Source organism: Xenopus laevis, chromosome 5S (genome assembly GCF_017654675.1).
Source record: "Xenopus laevis strain J_2021 chromosome 5S, Xenopus_laevis_v10.1, whole genome shotgun sequence".
Taxonomy (NCBI): domain Eukaryota; kingdom Metazoa; phylum Chordata; class Amphibia; order Anura; family Pipidae; genus Xenopus; species Xenopus laevis.
Genome location: NC_054380.1, coordinates 89,322,945 through 89,338,411, shown reverse-complemented (window position 1 = coordinate 89,338,411; position 15,467 = coordinate 89,322,945). Strand labels below are relative to the sequence as shown.

At 37.7% G+C, this 15,467-nt stretch overlaps 1 protein-coding gene across 1 annotated transcript in view; it reads left to right on the top strand.

Moving 5' to 3' along the window:
* tp63.S (tumor protein p63 S homeolog) overlaps nt 1–15,467 on the top strand; it is an 89,725-nt gene that overhangs the window by 8,754 nt on the left and 65,504 nt on the right. Inside the window, exon 2 of the mRNA XM_041564754.1 lies at nt 1,578–1,710. Within this exon, the coding sequence (XP_041420688.1) occupies nt 1,578–1,710 (133 nt within the window). The remainder of the gene's footprint in view (nt 1–1,577; nt 1,711–15,467) is intronic.

Genomic DNA, 15,467 nt, shown 5'->3' with positions numbered 1-15,467 from the left:
TTTCTCAAAGGAGCAAACAGATTTTTTTATATTCAATTTGGAAATCTGACATGGGGCTAGACATATTGTCAATTTCCCAGCTGCCCCAAGTCATGTGACTTGTGCTCTGATAAACTTCAATCACTCTTTACTGCTGTACTGCAAGTTAGAGTGATATCACCCCCCTCCCTTTTTCCCCCAGCAGCCAAACAAAAGAACAATGGGAAGGTAACCAGATAACAGCTCCCTAACACAAGATAACAGCAGCCTGGTAGATCTAAGAACAACACTCAATAGTAAAAACCCATGTCCCACTGAGACACATTCAGTTACATTGAGAAGGAAAAACAGCAGCCTGCCAGAAAGTATTTCTCTCCTAAAGTGCAGGCACAAGTCACATGACCTGGGGCAGCTGGGAAATTGACAAAATGTCTAGCCCCATGTCAGATTTCAAAATTGAATATAACAAAATCGGTTTGCTCTTTTGAGAAATGGATTTCAGTGCAGAATTCTGCTGGAATAGCACTATTAACTGATGCGTTTTAAAAAAAAAACATGTTTTCCGATGACAGGATCCCTTTAACTGAAAAGGATCTAGGGATTTTTGTGGCTATCAAGTTGTCTAATTCTGGGCAGTGCCATTCTGTGGCCACTAAATCAAATACTATCTTGCATAAAAGTACATTAGAGGACATTATAGATAAATAGCAGGGAACCTTTTCATCCATAAAGAGGATCACCGTACCAGAGGCCACAAATTTTCATTTGAAGCAACATCCCCTAGGCCTGCTGATTTTCGTAGCCCCCATCCTCTCCCTTTTGAGACCAGAACAATGGGGATTGGTGCAATGGAAATCTAAAAAACTATTTTATCTCCTGTGCATCCCCAGTGTTTCCAAACCAATGTGGGTCTGGTTGGGAAGCATGCCGCCCCCTAAAATCCTGCTGCCCTAGGCCCGGGCCTTTGTGGCCTTTCCACAAATCTGGGCCTGATCACATGCATTGCATTGTGGGTTATGTAGTTCCTGCATGCTGTCTGTAAACTGTGGAGAAGTTGTTACAATTTGTAACATCAGTGTTTAGTCCCTCCTTCCCTGCCAGGATTTGAAATGATGCAGAAAGAGAAGAACTGTTAAACAGCTGGATTTCAGCATAGAAAATGGCATTTATTCATACTTTTTGAAGAAACAGGTAACTGTGATGGATATATTAGGAGTTTCTGTGTTATGCTGGCCACTTTATCATATTTCGGTTTGGAAGATGGAGTTCCCCTTTAATACTAATAGTTGTAGACAGTCGCAGGTCCCCTTCCCATGCACAAACATGCAGTTTATATAGTATAGCTGGCAGTGCAATAATAAAGAAAATAATAGTTGACTTGTAAAACTTTTTGTTGTGTGGGAGACGATTACAAAATGTACTCTCTTAATCTGTTATTATAATATATAATTCTATTCTATTCCCATGGCACAGAACACAAATGATACATTATTTATAATTTTAAGAACCATATAAAATATGTTAACGCATTATTAGTATTAAGTAAGCTTTCTAGCAAGAATTTTTTTACACTGATATTTTTAATATTTTCACCTTAGACCAATACATTCTGTCCAACCGGTCGACTTGAATTTTATGAGCGACGCAATGGAAAAAGGTCCTAGAAACAAGATTGAGATTAGCATGGACTGCATCAGGATGCAGGACTGTGACGTGAGTGATTCCATGTGGGTGAGTGGAGAACACAGGCCTCAGCATTGCTTCTGCCTTCATAGTTCTCATAAGTTGCTCATTTCTTGCAGGTAATACATGTGTTGCTGTGCTATGTGCCATATTCATGGGAACCTATATTATAGCAGTTGCATTCAGGAGCTGGGGAGTGTTCTGTAATAAAGGATAATATAATTTTCAATATCACGCATACCTTAGATTGTAAACTCCAATGGGGCAGGTACTGATGTGAATGACGTATAGTGTCTACAAATCACTGTGTAAATTTGTCAGCACTATATAAAATACTAATATTATATAGTGAATGAAGTACCCCCTATTGTAAAATATTAGGATATTATAAGTCACAGAGGAGCTCCATGACCATATAAAAGAGATTATGTTGGCATAAGAGGTGACATTAAGGGGGCTTGACCCACTGCATGGCCAGCTGCTAGCTGCTGCACAGGACCATGGGAAAGTAGGCTATTACACTCCCACATACAGTTGGAAGCGGCTGCAGTACTAATCCGCTTGTGTGTCATATAGCCAGGATATAGAACAATGCGTAGGGTGTGATGTTTCAGTTCAGTTGATAAGCTGTGACTAGGACTCATCCAAGGAAGCAGTTTCTTGGCTCTGGTTCATTACATATTAAGACACACAAACACACCCAGATTTATGAATCAGTTTATTTCCTCTGCAGTGTGTAAAATTAAAGCTTCAACTCTTACCTTTGCAAATGTTCTACACAAAAGGCCTTGGGTTTAGCTTTCTCCAGCCACTGCTCTGCTTTTGTAAGTCTTTGTGATTAAATCCTAATATTGGTCCCGGTCCAAATCCGGCTCTATATCAACAATAAACATTGAACACAATTAAAGCCAATGGACAAGCAGCTTGTTTAGCCAGTTCTGCTTGGAAGATTTGTAAGAAGAAATGCTATTCATGATTACTTACCACACTTTTTGAATTAGAATGGTTGTTTTCTGTTACCATATAGAAAGATGCTGTAATTAGTGACATAAACTTTGCTATATTTACTTATAATTCTCTGTTTATATAGAGCTGACATATTCTTCAGTTATTTTACAGAGATTATACATCATTCACATTAGACCCTGACCCTGCCCAGTGGAGCTTTAGCATTGACACTATGGAGTCAAGTCAAGAGTTTATTGTCATTTAATCCATATACGTTTGTACAGTACACAGTGAAATGAAACAAAGTTCCTCTAGGACCATGGGTGCTACACACAACATAGAAGTACCGGACAACAGACAAAACGTGCAAGTACAAAAATATGCAACTTCTGCAAGACAGGACAGCACAGTGCAGGGACAGGACAAGACACACAGCACACTCAGCAGATGTAATATGTTAAGTAAATAATGCTAAACGTCAGTCATGATGGGTGTAGCATTGTGGTCAACTACTTTAGAAGCCAATTAATTATTACATAATATAGGATACACATTTGTATGTGTAAAGCAATTCATAGTATCCTTTCAATAGCTCAGGCAGCATCAGAAAGGGACAGTGGGACACTGGGAAAAAACTCGGAAGGCACCAGCATTTGTGGGCTCCACCAAGCCAGACCCACTCCCCACTGAAAACTGATGTCACTCCCGCCAGACCTATCCTGATTGCAGGTGCTGTGGATAAGTAAAAGTTAAACTTGGGGGAAGCGACATGTTCTAATGCAGGGGTCCCCAACCTTTTATACCCATGAGCCACATTCAAATGGAAAATGAGTTGGGGAGCAACACAATCATGAAAAGGTTTCTATGGGTGCCAAATAAGAGGTATAATTGGCTATTTGGTAGCCCCTATGTGGACTGGCAGTCTACAGGAATCTCTGTTTGGCATTACAATAGGTTTTTATTCAACTAAAACTTGCCTCCAAACCAGGAATTGAAAAATAAGAATCTGCTTTGAGGCCACTGGCAGCAACATTCAAGGGGTTGGTGAGCAACATGTTGCTCACGAGCCACTGGTTGGGGATCACTGTGCTAATGAATGGAACTGGAGCCCTGATATAGCAGCCCCAGTAGGCCCCTGAACACCAGTCCGATGCTAAGCTCTGGAATATTACAAAACACTTTACAGAAGCTATCATTCTTATCAGTCCCTGTCCCAGTGGGTCTTGTAATCCAAGGCCCCTATCACATTAAACATAACTGTCACTAGGGTCACTTTTATAAGGAGGCAAGTAACCAGGATGTATGTTTTTGGGCATGCGAGAAAACCCAAGGAGAGGATATACACTACTCCACACACACAGAGGCAGATTTATCAAGGGCCAAATTTCGAATTCATGTGAGTTTTTTTTAAAAATCAAATCAATTTGAATTCGATCAAACTCAATTCGAGTTTTTTCTCTGAAGAAAACTTGAATGACAGGAAGGCTACAAACATCGGCAAATTGGTCACTGGACCTCTCCCGTTGACTTATACATGAATTCGGCATGTTTTAGGTGGAGCATGATAGATCTGGAAATTCAAATTCTAAAAAAACTCGAATCAAGTTTGGATAATTCCCTGGTCATATTTGTCAGTTTTCACCATAAAACAAATTCTAAAATACAAATTTCAATTTTCAATTCGACCCTTTATAAATCTACCCCATAGTATGTAGGTCCAAATTGCATTTAAGACACCAGCAATACAAGACAGCAGTGCCAATATCTGAGCCCCCATGCCATCTTTATCAAAGGGAATCATGCTACAATTTTGAGTACCAAATTATGCCTTTTATTTCTGCTCATGGTATTAACAGATTACAATTCCCTCAACAATACTCATTAGTAATATAAATATTTTCAATGAAGAATTGTTTATTCATGCTTGATCACTTGCACAACACACAGCTCAAAAAGGAATGGGAAAATTATGCAAATGGGAAAAGGCCCTGGGCATCAGTAATAAAATATTGTGACATTTCCTTCTTTCTCCTATGGGATTGTTACTAAATGTATGAGTGACATGAGTGCAGATTTACTAGATAATATATATGTGATATATAATGATAAACAGCACAATAAACATACTCATACAAACCTTCTTTACATAAAGTTATACTTATGCTAGAAATGTATACTCACCAACTAGTAGTTCAGCTGCTTCACAACTATAATGCTCACACATATAAATGTTGTAGTTCTGCAGCATCTGGAGACCTGATTATTGTCTTAAAATAAACAGTCTAGAAGTTCTACAATTAAACATAATAGTATAAAAATAAGATTGTTTTTTTCATAGCTTTAAACAGCACACCAATTTCCAATATATTTTGAAAACTTTTACCAGTGTTAAATTTAGGGATGCACCGAATCCAGGATTCGGTTTGGGATTCGACCAGAATTCGGCCTTTTTCAGCAGGATTAGGATTTGGCCGAACCGAATCCGAATCCTAATTTGCATATGCAAATTAGGGGCAGGGAAGGAAATCACATGTCTTTTTGTCACAAAACAAGGAAGTCAAAAATATTTTCCCCTTCCCACCCCTAATTTGCATATGCAAATTAGGATTCAGATTTGGTTCGGTATTCAGCCGAATTTATTCACAAAGGATTCGGGGGTTTGGCTGAATCCAAAATAGTGGATTTGGTGCATCCCTAGTGGGAAGTCATTCCTTGTTGCCTCAGGAAAATTCTGCTAACTCTACTCCATGTCATTTGTATTCATTGGTCAGGCCATACACTAGGAAAAGTATTGGTTTTGCTAATCTGCCCTTTATATTCAATGTATAGAAAATTTTTACTGCACATTCATAGCCCAGTTTAGAGTTAGAGTATTGTAATATAAAAAGACACAATTTTATTTAAACTTGCATGAAAAAAATGGTGCCATTTACCATGTTTTTCCCACGGTGCAACTTCAACTGAACTCCAGAATAATTAACCCGGTGAAAACAACAACAAGGCTCCCTTGTGCCTTATTTACATTAACAATTGTAAGGGGTGCACTATTGCTAAATGCAAGACAATTTAAGCAAATGTGCTAAATGGCATTTTTAATGCAAGCCTTGTGCTTAGAACCTGTGTTTTAGTAAATGAGGTCTGCAAAGTTTGCACCAGATGTAGTAACTAATTCCGGGGTAAATTCTCCTGTCAAGAACAGTCACTATTCCCTAAAGATGGATATACTTTGCACTTTTATTAACATGCACCTTAGATATTTTCTGTATACAGCTAATGCGTTAAAATCATGAATCACTCATTTTAGACTGCCTCTTAGCACTGGACTATTGATTTACCAGGGTGTCACCAGGTCAGACAGTCTGTTCTTTACACAATCCTAGTACAGAGATGCTGTTTAACAAGCTCCATTGTAACACTCTCTTGCTTTACTGGTTCACACATATTGACAGATGATGCCTATAGTAAAATTATTTGTTTCAAGAGAAGAGCTGAGCAGCAAAGCTAGTAGGACATTTTCTAACTTTATTGTCATACAGTGTATTGCTGCTAAATAATCTTTCATCAACTGTCTACATACTACTTTTCTAGTAATATATGCCTAATTTAATATCTACTTACAGCACTGTCAATGCAGAATAACACTATTTTTGATTCGCAATGCTTACTGTGCGGTTTCCAATAGCTGAGCAAACTGCATAATCCGTGCCTTTTATCTGTTTGCCAGATGACCTTTGTTTCCATGAACTCTCATCTCTTTTAGAAATATCCATATTGATTTCAAGGTTCTAGTGTCAAGTCCAGTGTCAGTTACTGGAAAGTTTCTAAATGGGTTTTACAGCTGTGAAAACAGCTAGTACTGCCTGTCTCTATTGTGTCTATTTTAGTATCTCTGCTAACATTTTAGGATGTATTAAGCACCTCACAGTCAGATTTCAGGGAACTGCCTTGGTAGACAGATGTAATACACTGTACATTTGTACATATCCACTATACAGACTGGTGTGTTGAAGTTAATATATCATATTTTAATTGACTGTGTGGGTTAATATATCTGTGATGGTTGCAAGCATTTCTGGTTCCTTACTCAAGCGACACATCTGCATACCCTTCAGCCCATTCCAATAGGTGTAGCTTCCATTGGTAGCTAAATACAAGCAACATCACAAACAATTGCTAGAGAGCACTTTAAACAACCCAAGCAGTTGCAAGGAATGCTGACACTCTCCTTAGACTGTTACATTATGTGTAAGGTCCTCTATCCAAATTTGTGGAGGCTGCACTGGCCAGATTCATGCACAGATGACTTACTCAAGCTCATGTCATGTGCTTCCCTGGGCTGCTCTCCAATATTTTCATTGACAGCAAAGCAGCAATTTCCATTTATATGCTTACAAATGCTGTGTGCAAAGTGCAATTTGAATTGCAAATTGCCTTATTTTGTACCTGTAAGGCATCACCCATAATTCCAGCATAGTTTTGGGAGTACTCTGAATTATGTCTACCACAATTGCATCTGATCCACAATAGATGCAATTGTTTTTGTGTTTTAATGCAAATCACATGGCAGTTACATCTAGTATTTCATAATGGCATTTGTATTTGTTCCACCAATTGACCAACAACCTGCAAAACTGTGCAGTTACTACCAGGCCGAGTATGGTTGTAGCTTCAAGGTTCACCAGTGTAAATTGGCACTGTTCACAGGCAGGACCAACACACTGGAAACCATGTAGAAGTGCATAAACGTCTGAATGCAAGTAGTTCAGGGAATTGTGCCCATTTCATAGCACCTGTAATTGTGTGCTTGTAAATGACCCCTTATGGCTTATTGATTATGAATGTTTATCAGTATTTCCAACATAATAATACTGATACCCATGCTGGTGTAAGACACAGAAAAAGAGCACAAGAGCAGTGACTTTTGTCTTTTTTAAGGGCAATAGATGAGAATTTGTCCTGAAAGTTAGAATATACATGCACATCTTCCCAGTGAGGTGTTTTTTCAACAGATTTCAATCAAAATGACACACCCAAGACCTTCGGTGGGGAAAACAAGAGACTGCTGGATTCCTTTTTATTTTCAGTTTCATCTCCAACTGTGAAACTTTGTAATTTTAGCCTTTCAAATCAACTACTCCTGTCAAATTGACAATCTGTGTTAACAGACAAAAATAATTCCTTATAATGGGATTAGATATGTATTAAAATATGTATTAATGGTCTAAATAAAATACGTATTAATGGTCTAAATAAAAAAGTATCTATTATCCCTATAATGCAGAAAGCTATGGATTACGGGAAGGCCATCGCCCATGCAAAAAATAATTTTTAAAAATGTTTTTGTTTTTCTCTGTAATAATTCAACAGTACCTTGTACTTGATCCTATCCAAGCTGCATGTATCCATATTGGTGGCAAAACAATCCTGTTGGGTAAATTTAATGTTTCAATGATTTTCAATATGTGACTTTAGCTATGAGATCCAAATAATATCCCTTATCCAGAAAACCTCAGGTCCCAAACATTCCAGATAATAGGTCCCATTCCTGTATGTACTAGAGAAATTATTATTCAGCACAATGTCCTGCCACCATTTAGGTCTGTTTCTTAAACTAACCATTCCAGGTGCATCAATGGCTGACTTATTGGGCCCAAGAAAAGATGGCTTTCATGGGACCCATTCATTATAATAAAGAAAGACTGTTGATTTTAGGCTATTGGTGGGTTGAAGGGCAACAGAGTTTGGCAATACTGGTAAAAAAGTATTTACGTGACATATTATCCAGAATGCTCTGGGGTTTCCAGATTCCAATATGCATAAATTGGATATCGGTATATTAAAGAGATTGTTCAAACACTTTTTCCAGTTCAGTTGGTTTTTAGATTGTTCTCCATAAACAAAGACTTTTCCATATTTTATTCTTTTCCTTTTCCCTGCACGTGTAAGCTTTAATGTCCCTTTAATGTCCCTTTCTCTAGTGTTTCAGTCTGGCAGCTCAGTGATCCAGGTGCAGATTCTGAACTGTTACAATTTGCTCCATTAGTTGTTACATTTCTCAGCTGCATCTGTGGAATATTAGCAACTATTGTATCAATTCTAACAGCTGCCTTTAAAGGGCACCTGTTGCCAAAATATATTACCCCCAACCAAAGGTGCGGGCAAATAGAGCCCGCACTCCGGTTGGAGGTAACAGTATTTTTATTTTTAAAAATTGCCCCCGCCATCACTAACTTGCACCGGGAGGGAACCCCCAGTGCAAGCGTCAATGTCGGTCAGAGCACATGTTCATATCACACTTCTGACATCACTCTCATAATGAACAAGTTGTGCCATTCGCTCATTATGCGCATGCGTGTGCCCCAACATGGCCGCTTGAACAGGGAGCTCCCTCACAGTACTGATGGGCTTGCACAGTCAGGGGGCATTTGAAAAAAGAACTACTGTTATCCCCAACTGTTGGCCTGCACCTTTGGTTGGGGGTAATATATTTTGGCAATAGGTGCCGTTTAATGAAACTCAGGAATTCTGCTCAGCAGGGCTAACGATAACAAATGTATCAACTAAATGTAACAATTTAGCTGCTTTAGAAGGTAAAAAAAATGAAATGTTACACTGCAATATTAGAAAAACAAATAGAAAATAGAAAGTAATTGGAAAAAGTCTTTATTTCTGGTGAACAATCTGAAACCAACTGAACTGAGAGTTTGAAGGTAAACAACCCCTTCACATGTTTTGCCTCTAATAAGGATTATTTATATCTTAGTTGGGATCAAGTATAATATACTGTTTATTATTACAGAGAAAAGGGAAATTATTTTTGAATTTTAATTATTTGATTAAAATGGAGATGGTCTTCCTGTACCCTTTCTGGATAATGGGTTTCCAGATAATGGACCCAATACCTGTATTACTGTCTTAGACTGTAAGCTCTACAGGGCAGGGACCTTTTTCCCACTGTGTCTCTTACCACACAGTACTTTTTGTCCTGATATGAACTGTGTATATTTATTGTGTGATTTGTCTTCTCTGTGTATACTTTTACAGTGTGTATATATATATATATATATATTTATAGTGCACATGTATGCATTGTACAGCACTGTGGCTCCTTAACAGTGCTTTACAAATAAAGTTATACAAGCATACATTATTGTTGCCCTACTATAACATTTTTGCCTCTACATACATTTGATAGTATGTAGGAACCAAAGGCAGTCATCTGCCCTAAAGACAGGTCTGCTCACAGGTCTGCAGATAGTGGTTGTTGATGATTTTTGTTGTCTATTCACAGTGTATGTAGCTGTGAGAAAGCCTCCTGGAGTTCCAATCATCATATGATTGAGTAAGTCATTTGGTGCAGCTGATTCATTGCCCCATACTCCAGCACATTTTTCTGTAGACAGGTGTGCAGTAAATACTCCCAACATTCCACTTTAATTAAATATTAACATTCAATTGTGAATATTGTCAGACATGAATGATATTTCTACTGGCAGATAGGCTTCTGTTTTCTGGACTTTTTCTCAACAATTAGTTTGCCAATTCTAGGGCAGCAGCTTAGGGCTCTGACACACAGGTGTTTTTTCCTGTGTTTTTTATGCATTCAATGCATTCAAATGCAGGTTTGAGTGCAAATAAATGCATTCACTTATTGTTTCCATTATATTGTGCCTGGTTGTACTTTGTTTTAAATGGCATTTAGATGCAGCATGTTGCATTTTCTTGTGCTGGACAGACATTCAGCTATCAATAGAATAGAGGGTTGGTTTTGGAACCTTGGAACCTTGGACCAGTGGTGGACAATTAAATCATTTGACTTTGTAACTTGCTGGTTAAGTTGTGCAGTGAAATGCAGTTACACTGTTTTGTATTGTGTTCAGAATGAAAAATAAAATCATAAACTATTATGGCAAAGCTGTGTTTGGAACAAACAAAAAAAAAATCATATGGACATATGGACATATGGACATTGAGCTATCTGTACATATCAAATCAGTGCACAACTTTGAACATTTAATTTTATATTAAAAACTCAGTAAATGCTTTATAATGCTGTGCTGTATTGCAGCATCTAATAAAAGCTCTTGATTTTTTCCACAAAGTTCCAGCAGGGGGCACCAACTCATGGCTGATTTGATGGAAAGATCACTGATTTAAAAACAAAATGAAAAAGAGAAAAAGTAATTGAAATGGAAAGGTTTTGTGGAAAGCTTTTGCTATCTCAAGATTTGTGATGAATGTCCAATTTCAGTTTTTTACCTTGATAATCATGCAGGCCTTGACATGAAATAACTTGGTGGATGGAGATAATGTAGCGCTCCATGAAATCCTCAAATTAATGCAATATATATATATATATATATATATATATATATATATATATATATATATATATATATATATATATGGGTTTTTTATCAAGCTTGCGCTGTTCAGTATAATTTTTCAGATATTTATCTATAAAATCAAATTGCTGGACATTAACAAAAGATTTTAACCTTGCTATAGAATGACAGAATATAATGCTAGAATGCTTCTGATGTCCACTAGTGATGGGCGAATCTGGGGCGTTTCGCTTCACCGAAAAATTCGCAAAACACAAAATATGCGAAACAGCGAAAAATTTGCAAAACATATCGAAGTCAATGGGCGTCAAAAAAATTTTGACGTAAGCGACAATTTTTATACGCGAGACTATTTTGTCCAAATGCATTAAAGTCAATGGGTTTCTCATTAATTTTGATGTGCAACAATTTTTTGCTGAACTTTCACCACAGTTACTTGAATTTTTTTGCTGGGGACAAAATGCAGAAATCTGCCATGAATTCATGCCTGGCGAATTTATCCGCCCATCACTAATGTTCACCCAAAGCATTTACTATTATAAAAGGAATCATTTGGATCTGTATACTTCCACTCTAAATAAATCATAATATATTACTCACATATATGATAAGGTCCTTACTGCAGGAATAGCCAAGCACTATTCCTGTGACTGGGGTTCTGTCTATTGAATTGAAGTTGTGGTATCCAAGACAATATTATTCTTGTGTCCTAATTTGCTGTCAGCAATAGGGCCGCTCATTGTGCTTAAGAGTATTTGCCCTCCTTGTGGCTCTGTGTATTTTATGTCTTTACACTGGCAAAGAGCATATCCTGAGGGGAAGGGAATGCTGAGCAAATTGAAAATACCTCTCTGTCTTGTTTTCTGTAGCTCCAAGGCACCAGTTCCAGCAGCACCTGTCTGCTGCTCTTTAAAGGATTTTCTTTAAAGACATGGGCCAGAGACTGATTGCAGGTGGGAGGAAGGGGATTCAGCAGTGCAACTGTAATTGTGTGAAAATATTCTCCTGTATTGCTATTAAGATTGGGTAAATAAACCTGGTTTATCCATCAAGTTTGACTTTATAATTATAAGGGATCATTATCACTACCATGTTTTTTCTGGTTTTTGCTGAATGGAGGTTAAGAGGACATTTTCTCTGGGCCCCCAGAATCACAATGGCCCCTTTGGCCAGATAATGCCATCAATTAAAATACAAATTACACAGTGTAAAGGGACACTGGAACTAATAAAAACAACCCTATACCATCCTGATGACACTGATGATGATTTTTTGTAAATGGTGGCTGTACAGTCACCTAGTATATTGATAAATAGGCAATAGTATCCCATAACAATTGCTTTGTAACCTTTCTATTTATTTTAATCTTGCCCAACTGTCAAGGGTTGGAGAGTATCACTGGCTGAGCATTTTCTTTTTTTCCAAGCAGGGCCCTAACATACTTCCCAACTGTCCTGTTTTCTGAGGGACAGTCCAGATTTTGACAGCTCAGCCCACAGTCCCGGATTTTTATTAAAAAGTCCTGAGTTTTTTGATCTCTTGCACTGAAGCTAGAAAAAGATATAACGTTTCTGAAACTTAATTAAATAAGAGGCTTATTGGCAGAGAGCCCACATCATCCTGCACTTAGATACATTTGTAACTATTAAAGATAAGCAAAGAAACAATTGTAATAATTGTAGACCAGACAAAAAAATACATAAGAACATACTAATTTCATGCAGCTAGTACAATAGTTGGGACTGCTCCCAACACCCAAATGGATTAAGGCAGCTCTGCTTTCTACTGTGCCATAAAAAAGAACATTACTGTATATGTGCACATCTTTTATAACTGAGACTATCAGGGATTTCATAGATGCATTGGTGCTTTATGTAGGGATCTGAAATGGGTTTAGAGATAATATTCAACATCTTAACAAAGTGCTCAGTACATAGTAATTTGTTGGGTGTGGTAGAATAAAAAACACCCAGTCTTGAAATGCAGCTTTAAATGATCTCAAATGCCCCTTGAGGCTTCTTCCTTATTAGTATAATCAGGGAGTGCTCAAAGCTTAGGGATATTTCCAAGCATCTAATTAAAATATACAAACTGGTGCTACTTTGCCATGCTTTAGCCTTACACTTTTTCACAGGCGTTTTGACATCCGATACCTTCCATTCAGACGCGACACGAGGAAGGTGCAGGTGTTACGTCGGATGCCCCGAATCTAAGTTAAGTAATAGGAATGTCGAACTTTGTCTCAGTGTGCATCCGACACGACCGTCGGATAAAGACGCAAAATGCAGCGTTCGCAGTCATGTCAGATGCATGATGCAACAATGTCCGACATTCCTATTACTTAACTTAGATTTGGTGCGTCCGACGTGACCCCTGCGCTTTCTCCTGTTGAGTCGGAGCGAAAGCTATCGGATGTCAAAACGCCAATGTAGTTCTAGCCAGAGGCTGCTAAAAGTCAGAATAAAAAATTATTCCATCTCAAACCTGCCGAGGTCATGTAGAAGTCAATGGCAGATGTCCCTTTTACAATTGGAAGATATTATGATCTGCACTGGTTTTTATAAGAAAATCCGAAAAAATCATGGTTTTCAGTCGATAATCCGAAAATGTTGCAGTTTTCAGACTTCGAATCTGAAAAAATTGTACGATTCAGATTTTTATGCGAGTTAATTTATTGATGAATGCGGTAAAAATGTGGATGGGAGTTTGGTTGTAGTGGTTTTACTAAAATAATGAGAAATTTTTGGATTTTAGTAAATAACCCCCCTATGTGTTGAACCTACCACATATAATACTCCCACAAATGGATCAAAGAAACTCTTATAGGGATGTAAGAATCTCCTTTCTTTGTCATAATGCATTATGAGGCATCTTCAGAACTTGTCAAGCATGATATAGAAGTGTTCTACACTAACTGCACGTGGAAAGGTGTAGCCAATGCAATTAGCCCTTCTATCATAGACCACATAGACAGTGTGGGTTCAGCCTATATACAGTGATTTTTGAATGTGTATACAGGACTGGAGTTACATAGCGTGTGCCCCTAGGCCCACTGGCGTTCATCGGCCCTGTCCCCTCCCCTTTATTCGTGCATATTTTCATCATCTGGACCAGAGCAATGGGGATTGGCGCATGGGAAATTTAAAAAATGATCGTATCTACAGCGCATGCCCAGTGTTTTTGAACCAATATGGGTGTGGTTGGGCAGCATGCCCCCCCCTAAAATCCTGCCGCCCTAGGCCCGGGATTTGACGGCCTCTCCACAAATCCAGGACTGTGTGTAAATGTTATATAATTTACTGAAATTATAGTAGTGTGACTCCATTGCATGTTTTCATATCCGTGTATCCTTTTTATGAACAATTTGAGACTAACCAGCTCTTAAACTTTAACACTTTTGGTTTTTCAAAGTTAACTTTATTTCTTATCTATACTGAATCTAAGCAAAGGTAGAGGAGAGGAGGGACACAAAGCCAAAAAAGGTGAAAAATCACTGCCGTGAGTAGAATCTGTAATGATTGTAGTTTAACTGATCATTGGTGGCCAAAGGTGAACTCACTGAGATATCCTTGTAATGCCCTCTGGCTAACAATAGCTGCAGTGATTAGAAGACTGTAGTTATGGGCAGATTTATTACAGTTTGAATTGTAAATTTGAATTCAAATCTTCGAGTTGGATTTTTGATCAAAACTCACAAATCCAAGTTGGGAATAATTCAAGCTCAAATTTGAATTCAATATTTATCATACATTGACCCTGAGAACAACTTGAATTTGACAATTCGCCACCTGAAACCTGCAGAGTTACAGTAATGTAGAAGTCAATGGCAGAGGTCCAGTAAACCATTTGAAGATGTTAATATCCTTCCTGATATTTGTGGTTTTTTTCAGAAAAAAAACTCGATTCGAGTTTAGTCAGATTTGATTCGAATTCAATTTGAGTTTTCGGGTTGGGAATATTCTTTCGAGTTTTAGACGTTCGAGTTTTTTCTTAAATAAGATACAATTTGAATTTCGAGGTCATTCGAGTTCATTCAAGGTAAAAAAAAACTCTAAAATCTGGCCTTTGATAAATCAGCCTCTTAAAGTAGACGTTATTAACCAATTCACCATGATTCCTAAATTTTGCGCATTACACAATCATAAGTTAAAACTAATACCAACTGCCTCATTTCCTGGATGCTTTTCCTAGTTTATCATGAAATTAATTAATTAATTAACTAATTCTGGCCAGACATTTTTAAAGATTTATGAAACCCCGATGGTGTCAAAAGTCTGAACAAAAAAGTACTCCATCTCGATCCAGCTGAGGTCATGTAGAAGTCCATGGCAGATGTCCCGTTGAGATTTTGAAGATATCCTGATCTGCCCTGGGTTTTGTTCAATAATCCGAAGATATAGGGGTTTTGGGCGTCAAATTAAAAAAGTTGCAGGTTTCAGCAACAAATCTGAAAAAAATGTATGTTTCAAATTTTTTCACAGTTTTATAGAGTCTTTTTCGTGAAAATGTATT